Source organism: Eucalyptus grandis, chromosome 2, assembly GCF_016545825.1.
Source record: "Eucalyptus grandis isolate ANBG69807.140 chromosome 2, ASM1654582v1, whole genome shotgun sequence".
Taxonomy (NCBI): domain Eukaryota; kingdom Viridiplantae; phylum Streptophyta; class Magnoliopsida; order Myrtales; family Myrtaceae; genus Eucalyptus; species Eucalyptus grandis.
The window spans coordinates 54,552,440-54,568,377 of record NC_052613.1 but is presented as its reverse complement, the minus strand read 5'-3'; the positions used below and the strand labels follow the sequence as shown (position 1 = coordinate 54,568,377).

At 39.1% G+C, this 15,938-nt stretch overlaps 1 protein-coding gene across 1 annotated transcript; it reads right to left on the bottom strand.

Annotated features, from left to right (window-relative positions):
- Nucleotides 1–9,721: 9,721 nt before the first annotated feature.
- LOC104435685 (beta-glucosidase 12) lies at nt 9,722–13,128 on the bottom strand. Its single transcript, XM_018869186.2, has 11 exons — nt 13,093–13,128; nt 12,889–12,964; nt 12,707–12,784; nt 12,477–12,564; nt 12,119–12,374; nt 11,905–12,020; nt 11,589–11,809; nt 11,433–11,464; nt 11,226–11,328; nt 10,457–10,565; nt 9,722–10,351 (listed from the first exon to the last, which is right to left on the bottom strand). The coding sequence occupies exons 2-11, from the start codon at nt 12,947–12,949 to the stop codon at nt 10,180–10,182; spliced, it is 1,236 nt and encodes a 411-aa protein (XP_018724731.2). The 5' UTR covers nt 12,950–12,964; nt 13,093–13,128; the 3' UTR covers nt 9,722–10,179.
- Between the last annotated feature and the right edge of the window lie 2,810 nt (nt 13,129–15,938).

The window sequence follows — 15,938 nt, the reverse complement described above, 5'->3', positions numbered from 1 at the left end:
TTGGCTTTTATCTCTATTTCTTGGGTCTCAAGACTCATGTCTTCCTTTTTCTCAACAACCATGGCATTGGAATGTGAAGATGATGATCTTTGTGTCTTTCTTTTCATTTATTCATTCAAAACACTATTCTTGGCTAAATTTATAGTAATCGTATCATCTGGGATATAATTAGACAAAAACATTCGAAATGTCTCCCATGAGTGGCACAATACCGAGCAACCATATCGCTTGTATCTCATCATCAAACTTGATTCCCATCACGGCTAACTGATTGATAATTTTTTGAAAAGAATTTAAATGACCAGTTCAATGAGTAACATCTTAATATCTTAAAGCCCTCATCTATTTTATCATAAATAACTTATTATTCCCAGTTTTTAAAGCATATAATTATTCAAGCTTATTTCACAAATTATGTGCATACATTTCCTCAATGATATGGTTCAAAACATTATCATCCACCCACTACCTAATATAACTACACACTTGACGATGAAATATAGACCATTCAACATCAATTTTATTCTTTGGTTTCTCTTCAGCAAATACGGGCAGATAATAATTCTTCACATATAAAAAGGTCTTCCATCTTTCCTTTCCAAATATGGTAATTTGAACTATTTAATGTAAACATTCTACTTGTATTCATGCCCATTATTTAAACACAAGAAAAAAAAACTCAAGCAATAACCAAAGCTCTAATATGACTTTGATGGGACAACAATTTTAACTCGGGCAATATCGAATTAACGCAACGAAATAGAATAATCTCCATTCTTGTGTAAACCTAATAGAAATCGATATAGCATAGCAAAATAAATATCAAACACGAAAATAGAAGATGATTTTTGACATGGAAAACCTTCTCGGTGTGAGAAGATAAAAAAATCACGAGACCAGAATCCACCCAAAAATCTTCACTATTAACAAAATCGGGTGATCAAAGTCCTTCTTTATAAATACTGGAGGTACATAGTAGCAAAAACTTTAAGAATATCATTGTTGGCAATACGCATAAATTTCCTAAGAGATCTCGAATAAATTTGACAAAAAATGCAAGTTTTGATCAACCCATGAAAAACCTGGTATAGGGAGCTTCAAACGAGAATCAAACCATCCAAATTCGAGAAGAGTGCGACATGAACATGTTGACAAAGTTTTAGCTTAATTGGACCACGAATTTTAACCTCTAATGCCAGCTTGATATAAATTAGACTAATCATCAAACATCAGATTTTATGCTTTCTCTTTTTCTCTTATTACTGCATCTCTACTAATTTCTTTGTGATCATTACTTAAAAGATAATGAGAAATCCTATTTTTCCATATGATTTATCATATGGACTTGAGCCTTTTTGGGCTAGCTATTCATTTGACTTCTTTCACATGGGAGTGAACCTAGCTAACACAAGTGTCTAAATTGAGTTAAATATAAAAGTGTTTTAGTAATGAGTCGGATCGTGTATGTGTTGGGTATGAATAATTAGATTTATAATGTAGGAAAATGGGTTTTGCTAGGATAACAATCTTTTGGCTACTATTAAATTAACTGCATGTTGTAAGTCACAAATTCTTGAAGAGTGGACCCCATAACGATTTTTAGTTATTTGTTTTGTTTGTTTGTTTGTTTGTTTGTTTGTTTGTGTTGGGAGTAACGGATCCCCAAAAACCGGATTCGACACTAAATCGAATCCCTAAAGCAATGCGGAAGACGAAGCCCGGAAAAAACACGTATCACCGATTGTAAAGCACACCACGGATTCGAGCGTACCTTGTTAGCCACAGATTAGACACAAATGCTGAAGATCGAGGAAGAAATTCTGATCCGATGATGTCAATTCGCCTTGAAGGGAAAACGGCGTCGCCTTAAGCGTTTGGAAGAAAAGAGAGGGAGAGGAAAACGTACGTGCGTTATTATGCCAAGAGGTACGTTCTCCCTCTCTCTCCTCCCTTATATATGTCCCTCCAAAAACAAATAATCGTGCATCTTCATCCATGGGCCCTACTCTTGTGGGTCGGGCTTTTAGGCCCAACATGGGCGGACGAGTCTTAAGCCCATCTCATATAAAACCATCATCTCCCACTCGCACATGGTGGGCCGAAACAGGATTCTCTTTACCTCTCTTCAACATTCATACCGGTGAATAATCCGTGCGACCAGTATACTTTGAGAGCTCGTTGCCATACATATGTTAGGAATATATAGCAGCTCATAATGGGCATCACATCCTGAGTAGATTAGTATGCAGTACCCTAGATCGATCGATTATATTTATATATCTTTTGATCTCTTTTAAACAATGATGTATATATTGTATTCACAATTATGATTATCACAAAGACAGTCATAATTGGTTAACCGGTGAATACAAAAACTACAATGTGATTCTCCAAATTCATCTTCCTCTTCCCTTCAAACTCTCAATTTCAGTTCAGCTTACTTTTCTAGAAATGTCCAATTAGATCGAATCAACTCATGACCATTGGCAACATCCTAAGATAGCAAACACTAAATAGAAATCTTGAGAATAAGTAAGAGTCATGAGGGGACTAAAAAATTGAGGGACTCTTTTCCTCAAGAGTCTCACACGACATAAAAGTTGAGATCAAACTTTTGCCACTCTTATTGGTTGTTTCATGCATACGTAGTATGAAATACGTATTACAGTATTAACTCCTTTCCCATGGAGCGTATGTCTACACCTTTCAATACCGTACATATGATAATTCAGACATACCCAATGTCTAACTTGAGTTCACGTATCTACTAATTCACAAAATTCATCAGAACTCACATCTGGCATCATAGACAGATAAAGTAAAATATGTGGGGTATTTTACTTTCGGACATAGTAAGTATTATGTCCTCATCTTAACACCCAGTTAAGCGACATACGTATTTTAAGCTTGAGCTCTCGATTATCACCTAGATAATAAGCTTAAAAACAGTCTCATCTCTATTTATCACACAGTAAATAGAGGCGATTACCCGTGTGAGTGGGCTAATCTTATATCTGTCCGACATACTTTCTCAACTTAAAATAATGCACTGAGTATTAAGATGCATAAAGATCAAACAAAGATTCATAGGCATTAATGATGAAAAACACAAATTCATCAAATGTGAACGCTTCAAGGAAATTACAATCCAGTACATCAGACTTTATGCAATCCTAGAGATTTCACATGGCCACAAAACACATCTCTAGGTATTGGCTTTGTCATAGGATCTGCTACCATTCTATGCGTAGTATGTACTCTAAGTTCACATCTTTTCGTGCAATCATATCCTTGACAAAAGTTATACTTGATATCTATAGGTTTGGTCTTGCCATGATATTTTGGATATTTGGTGTACACTTTTGCTGCTTGGCTATCACAGTTAACCAGCAATGAATCTGCAGCACTTCCAATAACACCTAAATGATCCAATAATCTCTTAAGCCAAACATCTTCTTATATTGCTGCTGATAATGCCACGAACTCAGTTTCCATCGTGGACAAGGCTATACACTTTTGTTTCTTACTGTTCCAACATATAGTGCCATTATTCGGTAAGAAAACAAACCCAGAGGTAGATTTTCTTTCATCTAAAACTCATCTCCAATCAGCATCAGAATAGCCTTTGAGTTGCAGATCATTTCCATAATAACTCAACGTATAATCAGCAGTTCCCTTTTAGATACCTTAGTATTCTCTTAACGGCTTTCCAACGTGCTTGACCTGGGTTGGATTTGTATCTACTCACCATTCCAACTGCATAACATATGTCAAGTCTTGTACACATCATAGCGTACATCAAGCTCCCAACAGTATTAGCATAAGGAACATATTTCGTTTGTTCCTTCTCTTGTGGAGTCCTTGGACACAATCTATGGCTCAATCCTTCACCTTTTGCAATAGGAGTGTCTATGGGTTTACAATCCCATATCCTTCAATTCAAAGTTGGAAGACAACCAACTCTTGACATTATTAACAAACTCTATATTATTTCTGGCAATTAGTATATCATCAACATATAATGATATGATCACAAATTGATCCTTGGATCTTTTGATATATATACAATGATCCTCATCTATCATTGTAAAATCATATGCCATTATGGTATTATGAAATCGTATATACCATTGTCTTGATGACTGCTTAAGACCATATATCGACCTCAAAAGTCGACATACCTTTTCTTCTTGGCCTTTCACTATGAAACCAGCAGGTTGTTCCATATATATTTCTTCCTCTAATTCTCTATTGAGGAAAGCAGTCTTTACATCCATTTAATGTAACTCAAGATCCATACTAAACACTATTGCCAGAATTATGCGAATCAAGTTAAATCTCACTACAGGAGAAAATGTATCTTCATAATCAATATATTCCTGTTGATTATACCCTTTCGCCACAAGGCGAGCCTTATGCCTTTCTATCGAGCCATCAACCTTTCGCTTTATTTTGAGAACCCACTTGTTCCCAATAGCTCTGCGTCCTTTTGGAAGATCAACCAGTTCCCAGACTTAGTTTGATTTCATTGACTCCATTTCCTCTTCCATTGCATGAATCCATTTTCTTACTAGGGCAATTCAGAGTCTCATTAATATTTCTTGGCTCATCCTCATCTTGTGGAGCAATCATAAAAGTTTCCCCTTCAATGTCAAAACTTAGATAGGGAATACTCTGGCGACTTGTTCGCCATATGGGAGATTGTACACTTAGCACATCATTCCCCATAATGCTCCCACTCGGATTAGATAATGACGATATCATTTCATCATGTGGTTGTAATTGAGAATGAGTTGAATTCAATTCATCACTTCTCATATTACTCCCACTTGGACGAACTCCACTAATATCATTATCTTGATCCAAGGTTTCAAATAGGAAGTAATCTTCTCCTATTTCGCCCCTCTTAGGAAATTCATCCACAAAGGATGTGACATCCCGTGATTTAAATTCAGTTATATTCCCACTTTCCTGCTCACCTATGAACACATACCCTTTCGAGTGTTCGGAGTATCTCATTAAAATATTCTTATTTCCTTTGGGACCCAATTTCCCAAACTTGTGAGAGAACTCATGAGTATAGGCAGCACAACCCCATGGCTTAAGAAAACTTAAGTCCGATTTTCTACCTGTCCATAACTCATATGGAGTGGAACTAACTGATTTGGAAGGCACCCGGTTAAGTATATATGTAGCAATTAACAACGCATCACTCCAAAAAGTGATATGTAAGTTAGCATGCACCATCATGGACCCAACCATTTCCAGTAGGGTTCTGTTTCTTTTCTCTGCAACACCATTTTGTTGAGGAGTATATGGAATAGACAACTGTATTTCTATTCCTTTTCATCACATTATTTTCTGAACTCATCAGATAAATATTTTCGACCTCGATCGGATCTCAATACTTTTATTTTCTTGTCTAATTGATTTTCTTCCAAGTTCATAAACCTTTTGAAATAACTTAATGCTTCAGATTTATGAGAAATCAAATAGACATATCCGAATCGAGTATAATCATCTATAAAAGTGATGAAATAAACAGTCCCATGCCTTCCTTTCACATTCATTGCACCACAGATGTCAGAATGGATTAAATGCAGATGAAATTCAGCTCTTTTACATTTTCCAAATGATTTCCTTGTCGTTTTCCCTACTGGGCAATGCTCATATATGGGCAAATCGACATTTTCAATGTTGCCCAACAAGCCCTCTTTGGCTAGTCTATTCATACGATGTTGGCCAATATGGCCAAGTTTAGCATGCCACATAATCACATCATTATCATATAAAGTAGAAGACGTGAAACAAGGGAATAACAAATATTGACATCACCACAGTCAACATTTAGTACAATAAAACCATCCAGAAAGTGACCACAATCATAATAGTTTGTATCCAAATACAAATCTACACCGTTATTACGGAAGTTCACACTAAAACCAAGCTTAACCAACATCAAAACAGACACTTAAATTTCGACGAATTTCCAGAGCATATAGAACATCATGTAGGAACAAGGTGCGTCCACCACGCATGTTCAATTGGCAAGTGCCAATCCCTTTAACTTCATCTCTGGAGTTATTTCCTACATAGATCCACTTAGTTCCAGTTGGTACTCGTCGGAATTCCACGAAGGATCCTCTATCCTTCGCTATATGATCTGTCGCTCCTGAATCTACAGTCCACAAAGGATTGGATTCAGCAAATAATACAGAACTTGACACATAAGCAAAGTTCTCAAATGTACAAGAGGTATTTACCTTCTTTGGCTCACAACAGTCGCGAGCATAGTGACCCTTCTTGTCACAATTGTAACACCTCACCCTTGACATTTTCTTTACTTGAGGACGTTTTCCTCTCTTGTGTTGGTTAACTCTTGATCTCTTGCAATAAGGACTTGATCATTTGCATTCCCACATATTGAACGAATCAATACGTTTGCGCTTAGAGCTCAAAGTCATTTCTGAGCTAGAACCAGCATTGCAAATATCTATTTTCGGCTCACATGCCGTCAAGCGGTCCTCTACTAGCTCAAGGTGGCGCACAACATCCTCAAGATCTTCCATAACATGGTCAAGAGCTTCTAGTGCTTCTTGCTTTTCTAGCACATATTGAATCTTCATATTCAATATTTCACAATTGTTGCCGTTCACATCAGTAATTACGTTCTTAGTTGCTGAATCCATCAATCTGAACACATCAGACATATATGCACGAATTATTAATGCCTATCATTTATGCATCCCTATTTGCATAGACCCATCATATTAATGAATAATTTTAGGTAAGGCTTCAGAATCAAAAGGTCACTATGTTTCCAATCATCCTCCAAAATCCTAACTTAAAACTATCATTAATATAATTGTCTTATACAAAATAAATTCTATGAAGTTACAAAAACTTCTATAACTACCCTGACTAACTACCCACAAAGAACCAGCAATAATAGAAAGCAAAGATAATTGACATACAATATAATAATGCTTTCATATAATACAACTAACATATAGGTTGCTACATCAACAACAATCAGGTAGTAAGCATTACATAAGATGTCCACAAAGCACACTTAACTAAGAAAATAGCCAATACATCTAATACCAAGCCAAAGACATTTAACCGGGAAAGATCCTATTTTGTTCAATTTCTTGATCTTTTCCCTTGTAACAATGCAGTAATATTCATTTACAAAATCCATCACAATTTTCTTGTATGAAGCAGCTCCGTTGACATCCCATATGCGATTCAACACATCTTGCTATTTAGGTGGAAGAGTGTTTATGAAAAATCGCACCATCTCTGACTATGGCATAGGACGACCATTCCATATGATTTGTTGAATTTTCCCGTTGACTTCAAGGACGTGATCAATTAAGTCACCACTCTCCCATCGATGATCGATCAGCCTCGGCTATCAACTTAGACACCTATCCTATTGTTCATCCAGAATCGCGTGAATAGGTGTGCGCAACCTCAGGGGAGGCATTGTTCGTGCAACAAATGCAGAACTGTTCCTGCAACAAATGCAGAACAAATAAGGGATCACAAATAATCCACATAGACTTAATTGAAAAAGAAACACATTCTTTTCCCTTTTTTTTTTTGGTTAACGGTCAACGGTCGTCGTTCAACGGTCAACGGTCAACGGTCAGGTCGTCGGACTCGTCGGACCGGTCGGGCCGGTTCGGGCGAACCGACGGCACGTGCCGCGCGCGTGCGCAGGCTAACGTCACGCAGACGTCAGCCGGCACGTGTCGGGCGTCTGCAGTTCGGGTTGGGTCGAGTCGCCGGTCGGGTCGCCGGCCGGTGACCGCCCGGCCATCCGTTGTCGTGCCGGCGTCATCAATGACGTCACCCGGCGGTTACCGACCATTGGGTGACGTCATGCGCGTCGCAAGACGCGTCGCTCGCCCGATTGGCGCGTGCCGGTTCGCTGGCCGGCGGCGAGCACGTGCCGGTTCGCCGATCGGTGCGTGTGTTGCACGCGCTGGGCGAGCCGGCGCTTCCGGCGCATCGCGCCCATGCGCGCGGCTTCCGGCCGCGTGTGGGCGCGTGCGGCGTCTCCCGACGGCATGCGACATACCGCCAGACTCGTCTCGACGATCCCTTTCTCCCTATGCCATCAGAATTTGATTTTGACTTACGAAAACTCGGAAAAATGGGCGAACAGCGCTCGGGTGTCGGGATTTCTCGCCCCGATCCGTACGGCCGAATTACTTTCACGAAATATCAATAAAAAAACATCAAACAGGTCGGGAAAACGTGAACTAGGGCTCGATACCAATGTTGGGAATAACGGATCCCCGAAAACCAGATTCGACACTAAATCGAACCCCTAAAGCAATGCCGGGCACGTGTTCGCCGGCCGGCGGCGAGCACGTGCTGGTTCGCCGATCGGCGCGTGTGTTGCACGCGCTGGGCGAGCCAACGCTTCCGGGCGCGTCGCGCCCACGCGCAGCGGCTTCTGGCCGCGCGTGTGGGCGCGTGCGGCGTCTCCCGGCGGCATGCGACATATCGCCAGACTCGTCTCGACGACCCCTTTCTCCCTATGCCATCAGAATTTGATTTTGACTTACGAAAACTCGGAAAAATGGGCGAACAGCGCTCGGGTGTCGGGATTTCTCGCCCCGATCCGTACGGCCGAATTACTTTCACGAAAAATCAATCAAAAAACATCAAACAGGTCGGGAAAACGTGAAATAGGGCTCTGATACTAATGTTGGGAATAACGGATCCCCGAAAACCAGATTCGACACTAAATCGAACCCCTAAAGCAATGCGGAAGACGAAGCCCGGGAAAAACACGTATCACCGATCGTAAAGCACACCATGGATTCGAGCGTACCTTGTTAGCCACAGATTAGACACCAATGCTGAAGATCGAGGAAGAAATTCTGATCCGATGATGTCAATTCGCCTTGAAGGGAAAACGGCATCGCCTTAAGCGTTTGGAAGAAAAGAGAGGGAGAGGAAAACATACGTGCATTATTATGCCAAGAGGTACGTTCTCCCTCTCTCTCCTCCCTTATATATGTCCCTCCAAAAACAAATAATCGTGCCTCTTCATCCATGGGCCCTACTCTTGTGGGCCGGGCTTTTAGGCCCAACATGGGCGGACGGGCCTTAAGCCCATCTCATATAAAACCATCAGTTTGTTTTTTTTTTTTTGTGATCCAAAACGGGTTGTTATTCTCACAGTATGTTGTAAGCCACAATTTTTGAAAATAGTGGATCCCACAACGATTTATAATTATTTGTTATTTATTTTTTTATGGTAAAAAACATGCTATTATTTTCATAGTAGATTAAAGACAATTACAATCACACAAGCATTTCTCTTTCAATTTTCAAGATAGGAAATTTTCATGATATGACAAGAAAGTGCATTGAAACTACACCCAGATGACAAAATTGTTTGAGTCATTATGAGTCATTCGTTGGTCATGAAACCACCATATTAGCGAGGAAAAGAAGAAACAAGAGATCGAACCCTGCTTGAGAACGCTGTCCTTGGCCTTCCTCAAGGTCTTCGATTTGCCTCTCTTCGGTTGGTCGGCAAGCCTTTCATTGCTGCCTCCCCACTTGCATCAAAATCGAGACCTTCTAAGCTAATCCGAAGGGGTGTGATTCTTCAACTAGTGCGAACGAAACTAGTGAACCACGAGGTTCTTTCGAGATTTGAGCGGGAGAAAACAGAGTTCAAGAGGAGCGAGGCGTACAAAGCTAAGCTAGGGCTAGTATCTAGCGCTTGCCATGGCAACGGCGGTTTGGCATTCGCTGTAATAACCGAGTTAAGGAGGAGTATGAAGATCATAATGAAGGCGATGATGTCAAGTCATCACAAGAAGCGACGGTTTGAGGGAGCTCGGGGCTCTGCGGTGCTCACGAGTGGAGCAGGTCAAGGTCGAGATGACATGTTCCCACCATTAAGCGCGCAAAAAGGGCTGACCTAGACTGGGCCTCTTAGCATGGCATCACCAACAGCCTAATTGGGCCCACGATGTCAAGATTGAGCCCAACTGTTAAGTTGGGCCCATAATATCACGATTGCATCACAAGAAAGTTGGCAAAAGAGCACTCTATGTGCCAAAACTTTGCACAATGGGACACTTAAGTATGCTTATTCGGTCGATGCAAATCTCACAAGACTCCACGATGAGAATTAAACATGGGTCTTCAATGTTTGCTAAGAAAGCTCTTAAACCAAATCGATGAGTGCTTAGGATGTCTCTTTGATCTGTTTTTGTAATCCACATAGTTGAAGCCGAAACGAACGGTGTAGCCCGAGGCCCACTCGAAATTGTCCAACAATGACCATGCGAAGTAACCCTTCACGTTCACTCCATCCCTAAGCACACCTCAAGCCCAACCGTTATTTGCATGTAGTACAAACTTATGAAATTTGAGACTTTGTGCCCAATTATGAGAAAAATCTTGCTTGAAAATTGCTTACTTGATTGCCTTCAGAAGGTACCGGAGATGGCGATAGTGATAATCTATCCTCATAGGATCAACTAGTTGCTGCTCCAACGGTAGTGTAGAGTTGTTGAATTCGTCGATTCCTATACAGTTGATTGAGAGTGGTTGAGAGAGATTGTTATTACTTGCAAAATGATATTGGCTAGGATTCATTTGATTTAGGATCTCAAATTCCAAGATGTAGTTAACCGATATGCATGAAGCAGTGAAAACTTGGTTAGATATCTTCTTTAATAATCTTAAGCTACGAAATACCGGTTTTATCATGTATTCCTTCACATTGTGGCTTTCAAAACTATGTTATGGCCCACCTAGTTAAACCAATGAAGATTTTCTAGAGTTTGTAGGATTTTCTTCGATTTCTTTAGCTAAATAGAATTCGATAAGTGTCGATAAGTATTAAAACAAAGTTAAAAAAATAAAAATAATAATAACTAGTGATAATTAAAGATTGATAAATTCATACAGGAGTTGATATATTTGAAGCCTTGGTAAAAAGGAAAATAAATAAAAGTTAGTAAAGGATGATAAAAGCTGCTCGTCCACAAACTTTAAAGAGGAGCTAGGATAAGTTACTAATAAATTACTGAAAAATTAAGTAAACGGCAACTTTCTTTACTCACACTTTTTTGACACTTACCAACTCTTTTAGAAATTTATCAGCATGGAAAAAATAATGTTCTAGAATGAACTATCTTTACTTATTTTTCATAAACGAGTTATCATGAGAAAGTCGTACGTACCGTTCTCAGTGATGTAGATGACCGGGTTTTTATACTTATTCTTAACATACAGTAGCAGACTTCGTATCCCACTTGGATAAACTGATAGCCAACTTGAAGCAGCCTGCAAAATTTAATTTACCTTTTATTTGACGAGTGCGACAAAAAATGAAAGATTATAAGCAAATTAAAGAAGAATAGATTGGACAAAAGAGTATATATATATACCACTGGGCCAATTGGTATCCCGTTACGGTCACCTACAAGAAAAAAAGGGGAAAAAAAGAAGAAGGAAAAGAAGCGTTATCATTAAAATTTACTTAAGTCAAGATCGTGCTATCATTATCATCACCGAATATCAACTACAACGATTCGATTCCTCACTCATGAGATTGGTGAGAGCATCTGTTACGTAGCTCATGTTTTGAGTGTTCACGGAGTAAGGCGCATACGCCGTGTAGAAGGCAGTGTAGTAGTTCAACCCGAGGAAATCGTATGACCCTTTCAACGAGAGCGACTGCTCCTCTGTAAAATTCGGCAACCTGTTTCTAATCAGAGATCGCATGCTGTGGGGGTAGTCGCCATAGGTTATCGGGTCCAAGTACCTGGAAAGGCAATCGATCGAGCGAGTATTAAGCGCGGCCAGAATATGTCGATAGCCAATTAACCGAGAATAGAGAGAAGAAAACGATTCAATCACCATCCAAGCGTGAAGTCCAAGGCTCTTTGGGCTGCATTGAGGTTGTGCTTAGCGTCTGAGTAGGGCACGAACCAATGAGATACCAATGTAATTCCGATCACCCCCTTTTGAGATGCCTGCATGCATGCATATATCGCCATTAGGATTGACCAAAACTAGAGGGAAGCGAGATTGTTAATATATAAATTCCACGATTCAAAAGACTTTGGATCACCTTATACTTATCCCTGTACAATTTCACAGCAGCTGCGTGAGCCAAAAGTAGATTGGGGCCGACTATGTACGGTTCCATGGCAGAATCGCCACCGTTGCAGTTCCGCTGCTGCCAAGCTGAACATCGGCCGGGAGCCATAGCCCCGTACACATAGCCCCCATCACAGAAAGTCCATGGCTCATTTAGGGTTATCCAATGCTTGACCCGGTCGCCGAACTCCTTGAAACATACATTGGCGAAGTCCCGAAAATGGCCCCTGTGCGAGCAAAAACAAAGATCGATCTTCGTAATGTCGAAGGAGGAAAAAAAAGTCCAACTTCAGTGGAGTCTATGGGACGCTGAGGTGACAATCACTTACACAATCTTGGAGCTCAAGAAACCACCATACTCGTCTTCTAATGCTTGGGGAAGATCCCAGTGGAAAATTGTTACAAATGGCTTGATTCCTACATCGAATGAAGACGAATGTAAAAGAAGAGGAAGAAGAAGAAGAAAGCATAGTCATAATTATTAAGCAAGAACAAGAAATTATTTGACACATATTTGCTGGATTTGGCACTTGAAGAGAGAGTGAAATGACGTTGATACCATGAGCTAGGAGGTCATCAATGAGGTGGTTGTAGTATGCAATGCCTGCTCTGTTGATTCCTCCCTCAACCGTTCCTTCTGAAATCATCAATATAGCAAAGAATTTTAAGTATGATCTAATGCAAAATAGACAAAATTTTGGGGGTCCAAGAAGACAAGACTGGACGAGAAGAACAACTTACTGGGTAATATCCTAGGCCACGAGATTGACAATCTGTAAGCATCCAAACCCATCTCCTTCATTATCCCAACATCTTCCTGTACCACGTAATGTTCGGAAAGATAAGATTTGGATAGCATAAAGTAGATTATTTACAAATAATTTTGTATAGATGGAGTGACGAAATGAAAAAAGATTACGTGCTCATGACCAATGAATGACATACCTTGTATTTGTGGTATTGATCTGTAGCCACATCTCCGTTGCTACCATCCACTATTTTTTCTAGTATAGTTCGCCGTACAAAAACACACAAGGCCCATCATAAAGATACACATGCAGAGAAGATTGAAAGAGAAAATGAAATAACAAGCTAGCGTGCACTTATTAAAGAGATTGTACTTCAATCCACGACCTTTAGGATCATGGCCAGAAAGGTAGATTGATAATCGGGGTGCGTGAAAGTTGACTTGGATGCCACTCAAATGCTGTTCAAAAATTTTAAAACCAGTACCCTCAATGATACCACAACGATCGCGGATAATTGTTTTAATCGATAAACACACGCCTTTTTTTTTTTTTATTTTCAATCCGCTCATTGCTTTTTCCCATTTTGATATAGAATCCGGAGGCCTATATATCAATTCTAACAACCAATCGCGAGACAAAACAAATTAAACAATGGCATTCTTTTGTTAGCTTTAAGAAATCGAAAATGCCTTGAGGCAACAACTTCTAAAAGTACTGACTGATTTTGCATAAGCTGAAATTATTTAAGAAATCAATTTCCAAGTTTTTTTTATATATTGAAACAAGTGGTTAGAAATCAATTTTATATAACGAATTTTACCTCTTTGGCATTATCAATCTGAAAACTGTTTAATATAAAATGAGGAAGAGACAACTCGAAAATAATCAATTTATTTGTCCTTTTATTTTGAGTACTATTATATTCCTTAGAACAGGAAACTTGAATTTCAACGGAATCCAGCTGGGGTGCTTTGACCTTAAGCATAGACGACAAGATCAAACTAAAATCTTTTAAAAAATAAAATAAATGATCGAACCGAATTCATTTGAAATTATCGTGAAAAATCATCATTTGATATCTAAATGATACTGCCACAGATTGGAGTCCACGATCACCTTATATATAATTGTCGACCATGGATCCGATAAGCCTTTTCAAGTCCTCATGATGTATTCTTCATAATTATATCTTTGACTTAATAATTGCAAAAGACCTTGGAGATTGCGGCATTTAACACCACATGAAGCGTGCCAAGCTGGACCAAGGCAGAGACTTGGGGAGTGGTCTCTCTTTTAATTGACCATTTTATCATTTTCCACGACTTCTCGAAGTTCCACTTCATCCTTACCTTCCCCTTCTTGATTTGTGCACTCAGCTTTATTTTATTTTATTTTTATCTCTACTAATATTCGAATTACTAACATACTTTTACTAACAGAAGAGTGTAAAACTTTCGCACAAGCTGTTGTAAATGTAGGTTTAAATTGATCTTTTATTTTCATCGCGATCATACTTAATATAAAGTGCTCTAAGACCATTCGATTTATTAAATGGGATTATAAAGAAGTGAAATTTACCTTAAAAAATTATCGACATTGTCCATACTTTTGAGATACCCCTGTCCAAGCGAATAAATCCCTTCTTTTTCTTTTTTTTCCGTAGGTTGTATTTTAAGGACTAATGGATAGCAATGATAATTTGTATTGAAGAACAACTAGGGTTTACCTAGTGAGCAAAGAGACGCATATGCATGGTTTAATTAAATGATATATGTTTGATTTCCTACTATATCATAGCTCGTATATGGTCCACACACGCATACTCGACCTCACGTTTTGCCTTATAATATAGTCCATAAGGTTACTCGAAATCAAAAATATTTGAAATGCTCGGAACTTATCTACTTTTTTTTTTTTTTTTTGGTCAAAGGAACTTATCTACTTAAGATGGGCTTTTTGTAGGTAAAAAATTAACACAGATCTTCAAAATGTCAAGTGTTCACATGACAAGTTCTTATGAATTGATACTCTTTTCCAATAAAAGCAGCCACACTTCATTTTACGCTTTATGTGTTGAGATTGTCTTGCATCAGTTGTGAATGAGGTTGGTGATCGGTTTACAAGTGTGAGTGAAAGAATCTTATTTTGAACTGGCTTTTGGGTTGAGAGAGGTGAAAGATCACCCAACACTAATGTTAAAGCTAGATATGTGAACGTGAGATTGTTGATTGTTGAAGTTGTCTCAAGTTGGTTATATAAGGGCTGGTGGTCGATTCATGAGAGGAAAAATATTAACCTTTGAGCTAGCTTTTAAGAAGAGAAAAAATATTACCCTTTGAGCTAGTTTTTGAAAGCCCCAAGCACCCAACAACAGTTGCATTGTAGAGTCTAGAGAGTTTCAAATCTCAAGATGTGCTGACTTCATTTAAAAAAAGAAGAATAGCTAAACTAGCTTACATTGCTGGATGTGTACCTGGATATTTATGGGTGAAAGTATCCCAAATGCTTGGACCTCTGCCATCTACTTTGGCCGCACCTTCGTACTTGAAAAAAGGTGACAACAATAAGACAAGAACACATGCATCAAACTCAAACTCACCATCTCACAGGCCATGAAAAATCAAATTGAAGGAAGCCAAAAAAGAAAAAGGACGATATGAGGATACCTGATACGCCGCAGAGGCCGTCCCGAAGAGGAAACCGGAGGGGAAGCTACTCCGGTTGAACAATCCGGTGTCGTAGTTGGCCCGAGCATTAGAAGTGTAAGCCATGTTACCGAGAAGAAGCACGAAGGCGAAGAGCACAAGCTTATCGTAAACAAGAAACGCCATGGCTGATTTATGCTTCTACTCAGCTGCCTAAAAATCCACCATTCTGTACATATATTTAGAGTAGAGAGATGAATTACGAAATGGCCGTTTGCTATATTTTTATTCATAATACTATTTGGTGTTTGTGGATATTGAATTAAGGTATGAACCATAAGAAGACAACACAATATATATATATATATATATATACATATAACAAAATGGGGTTGCA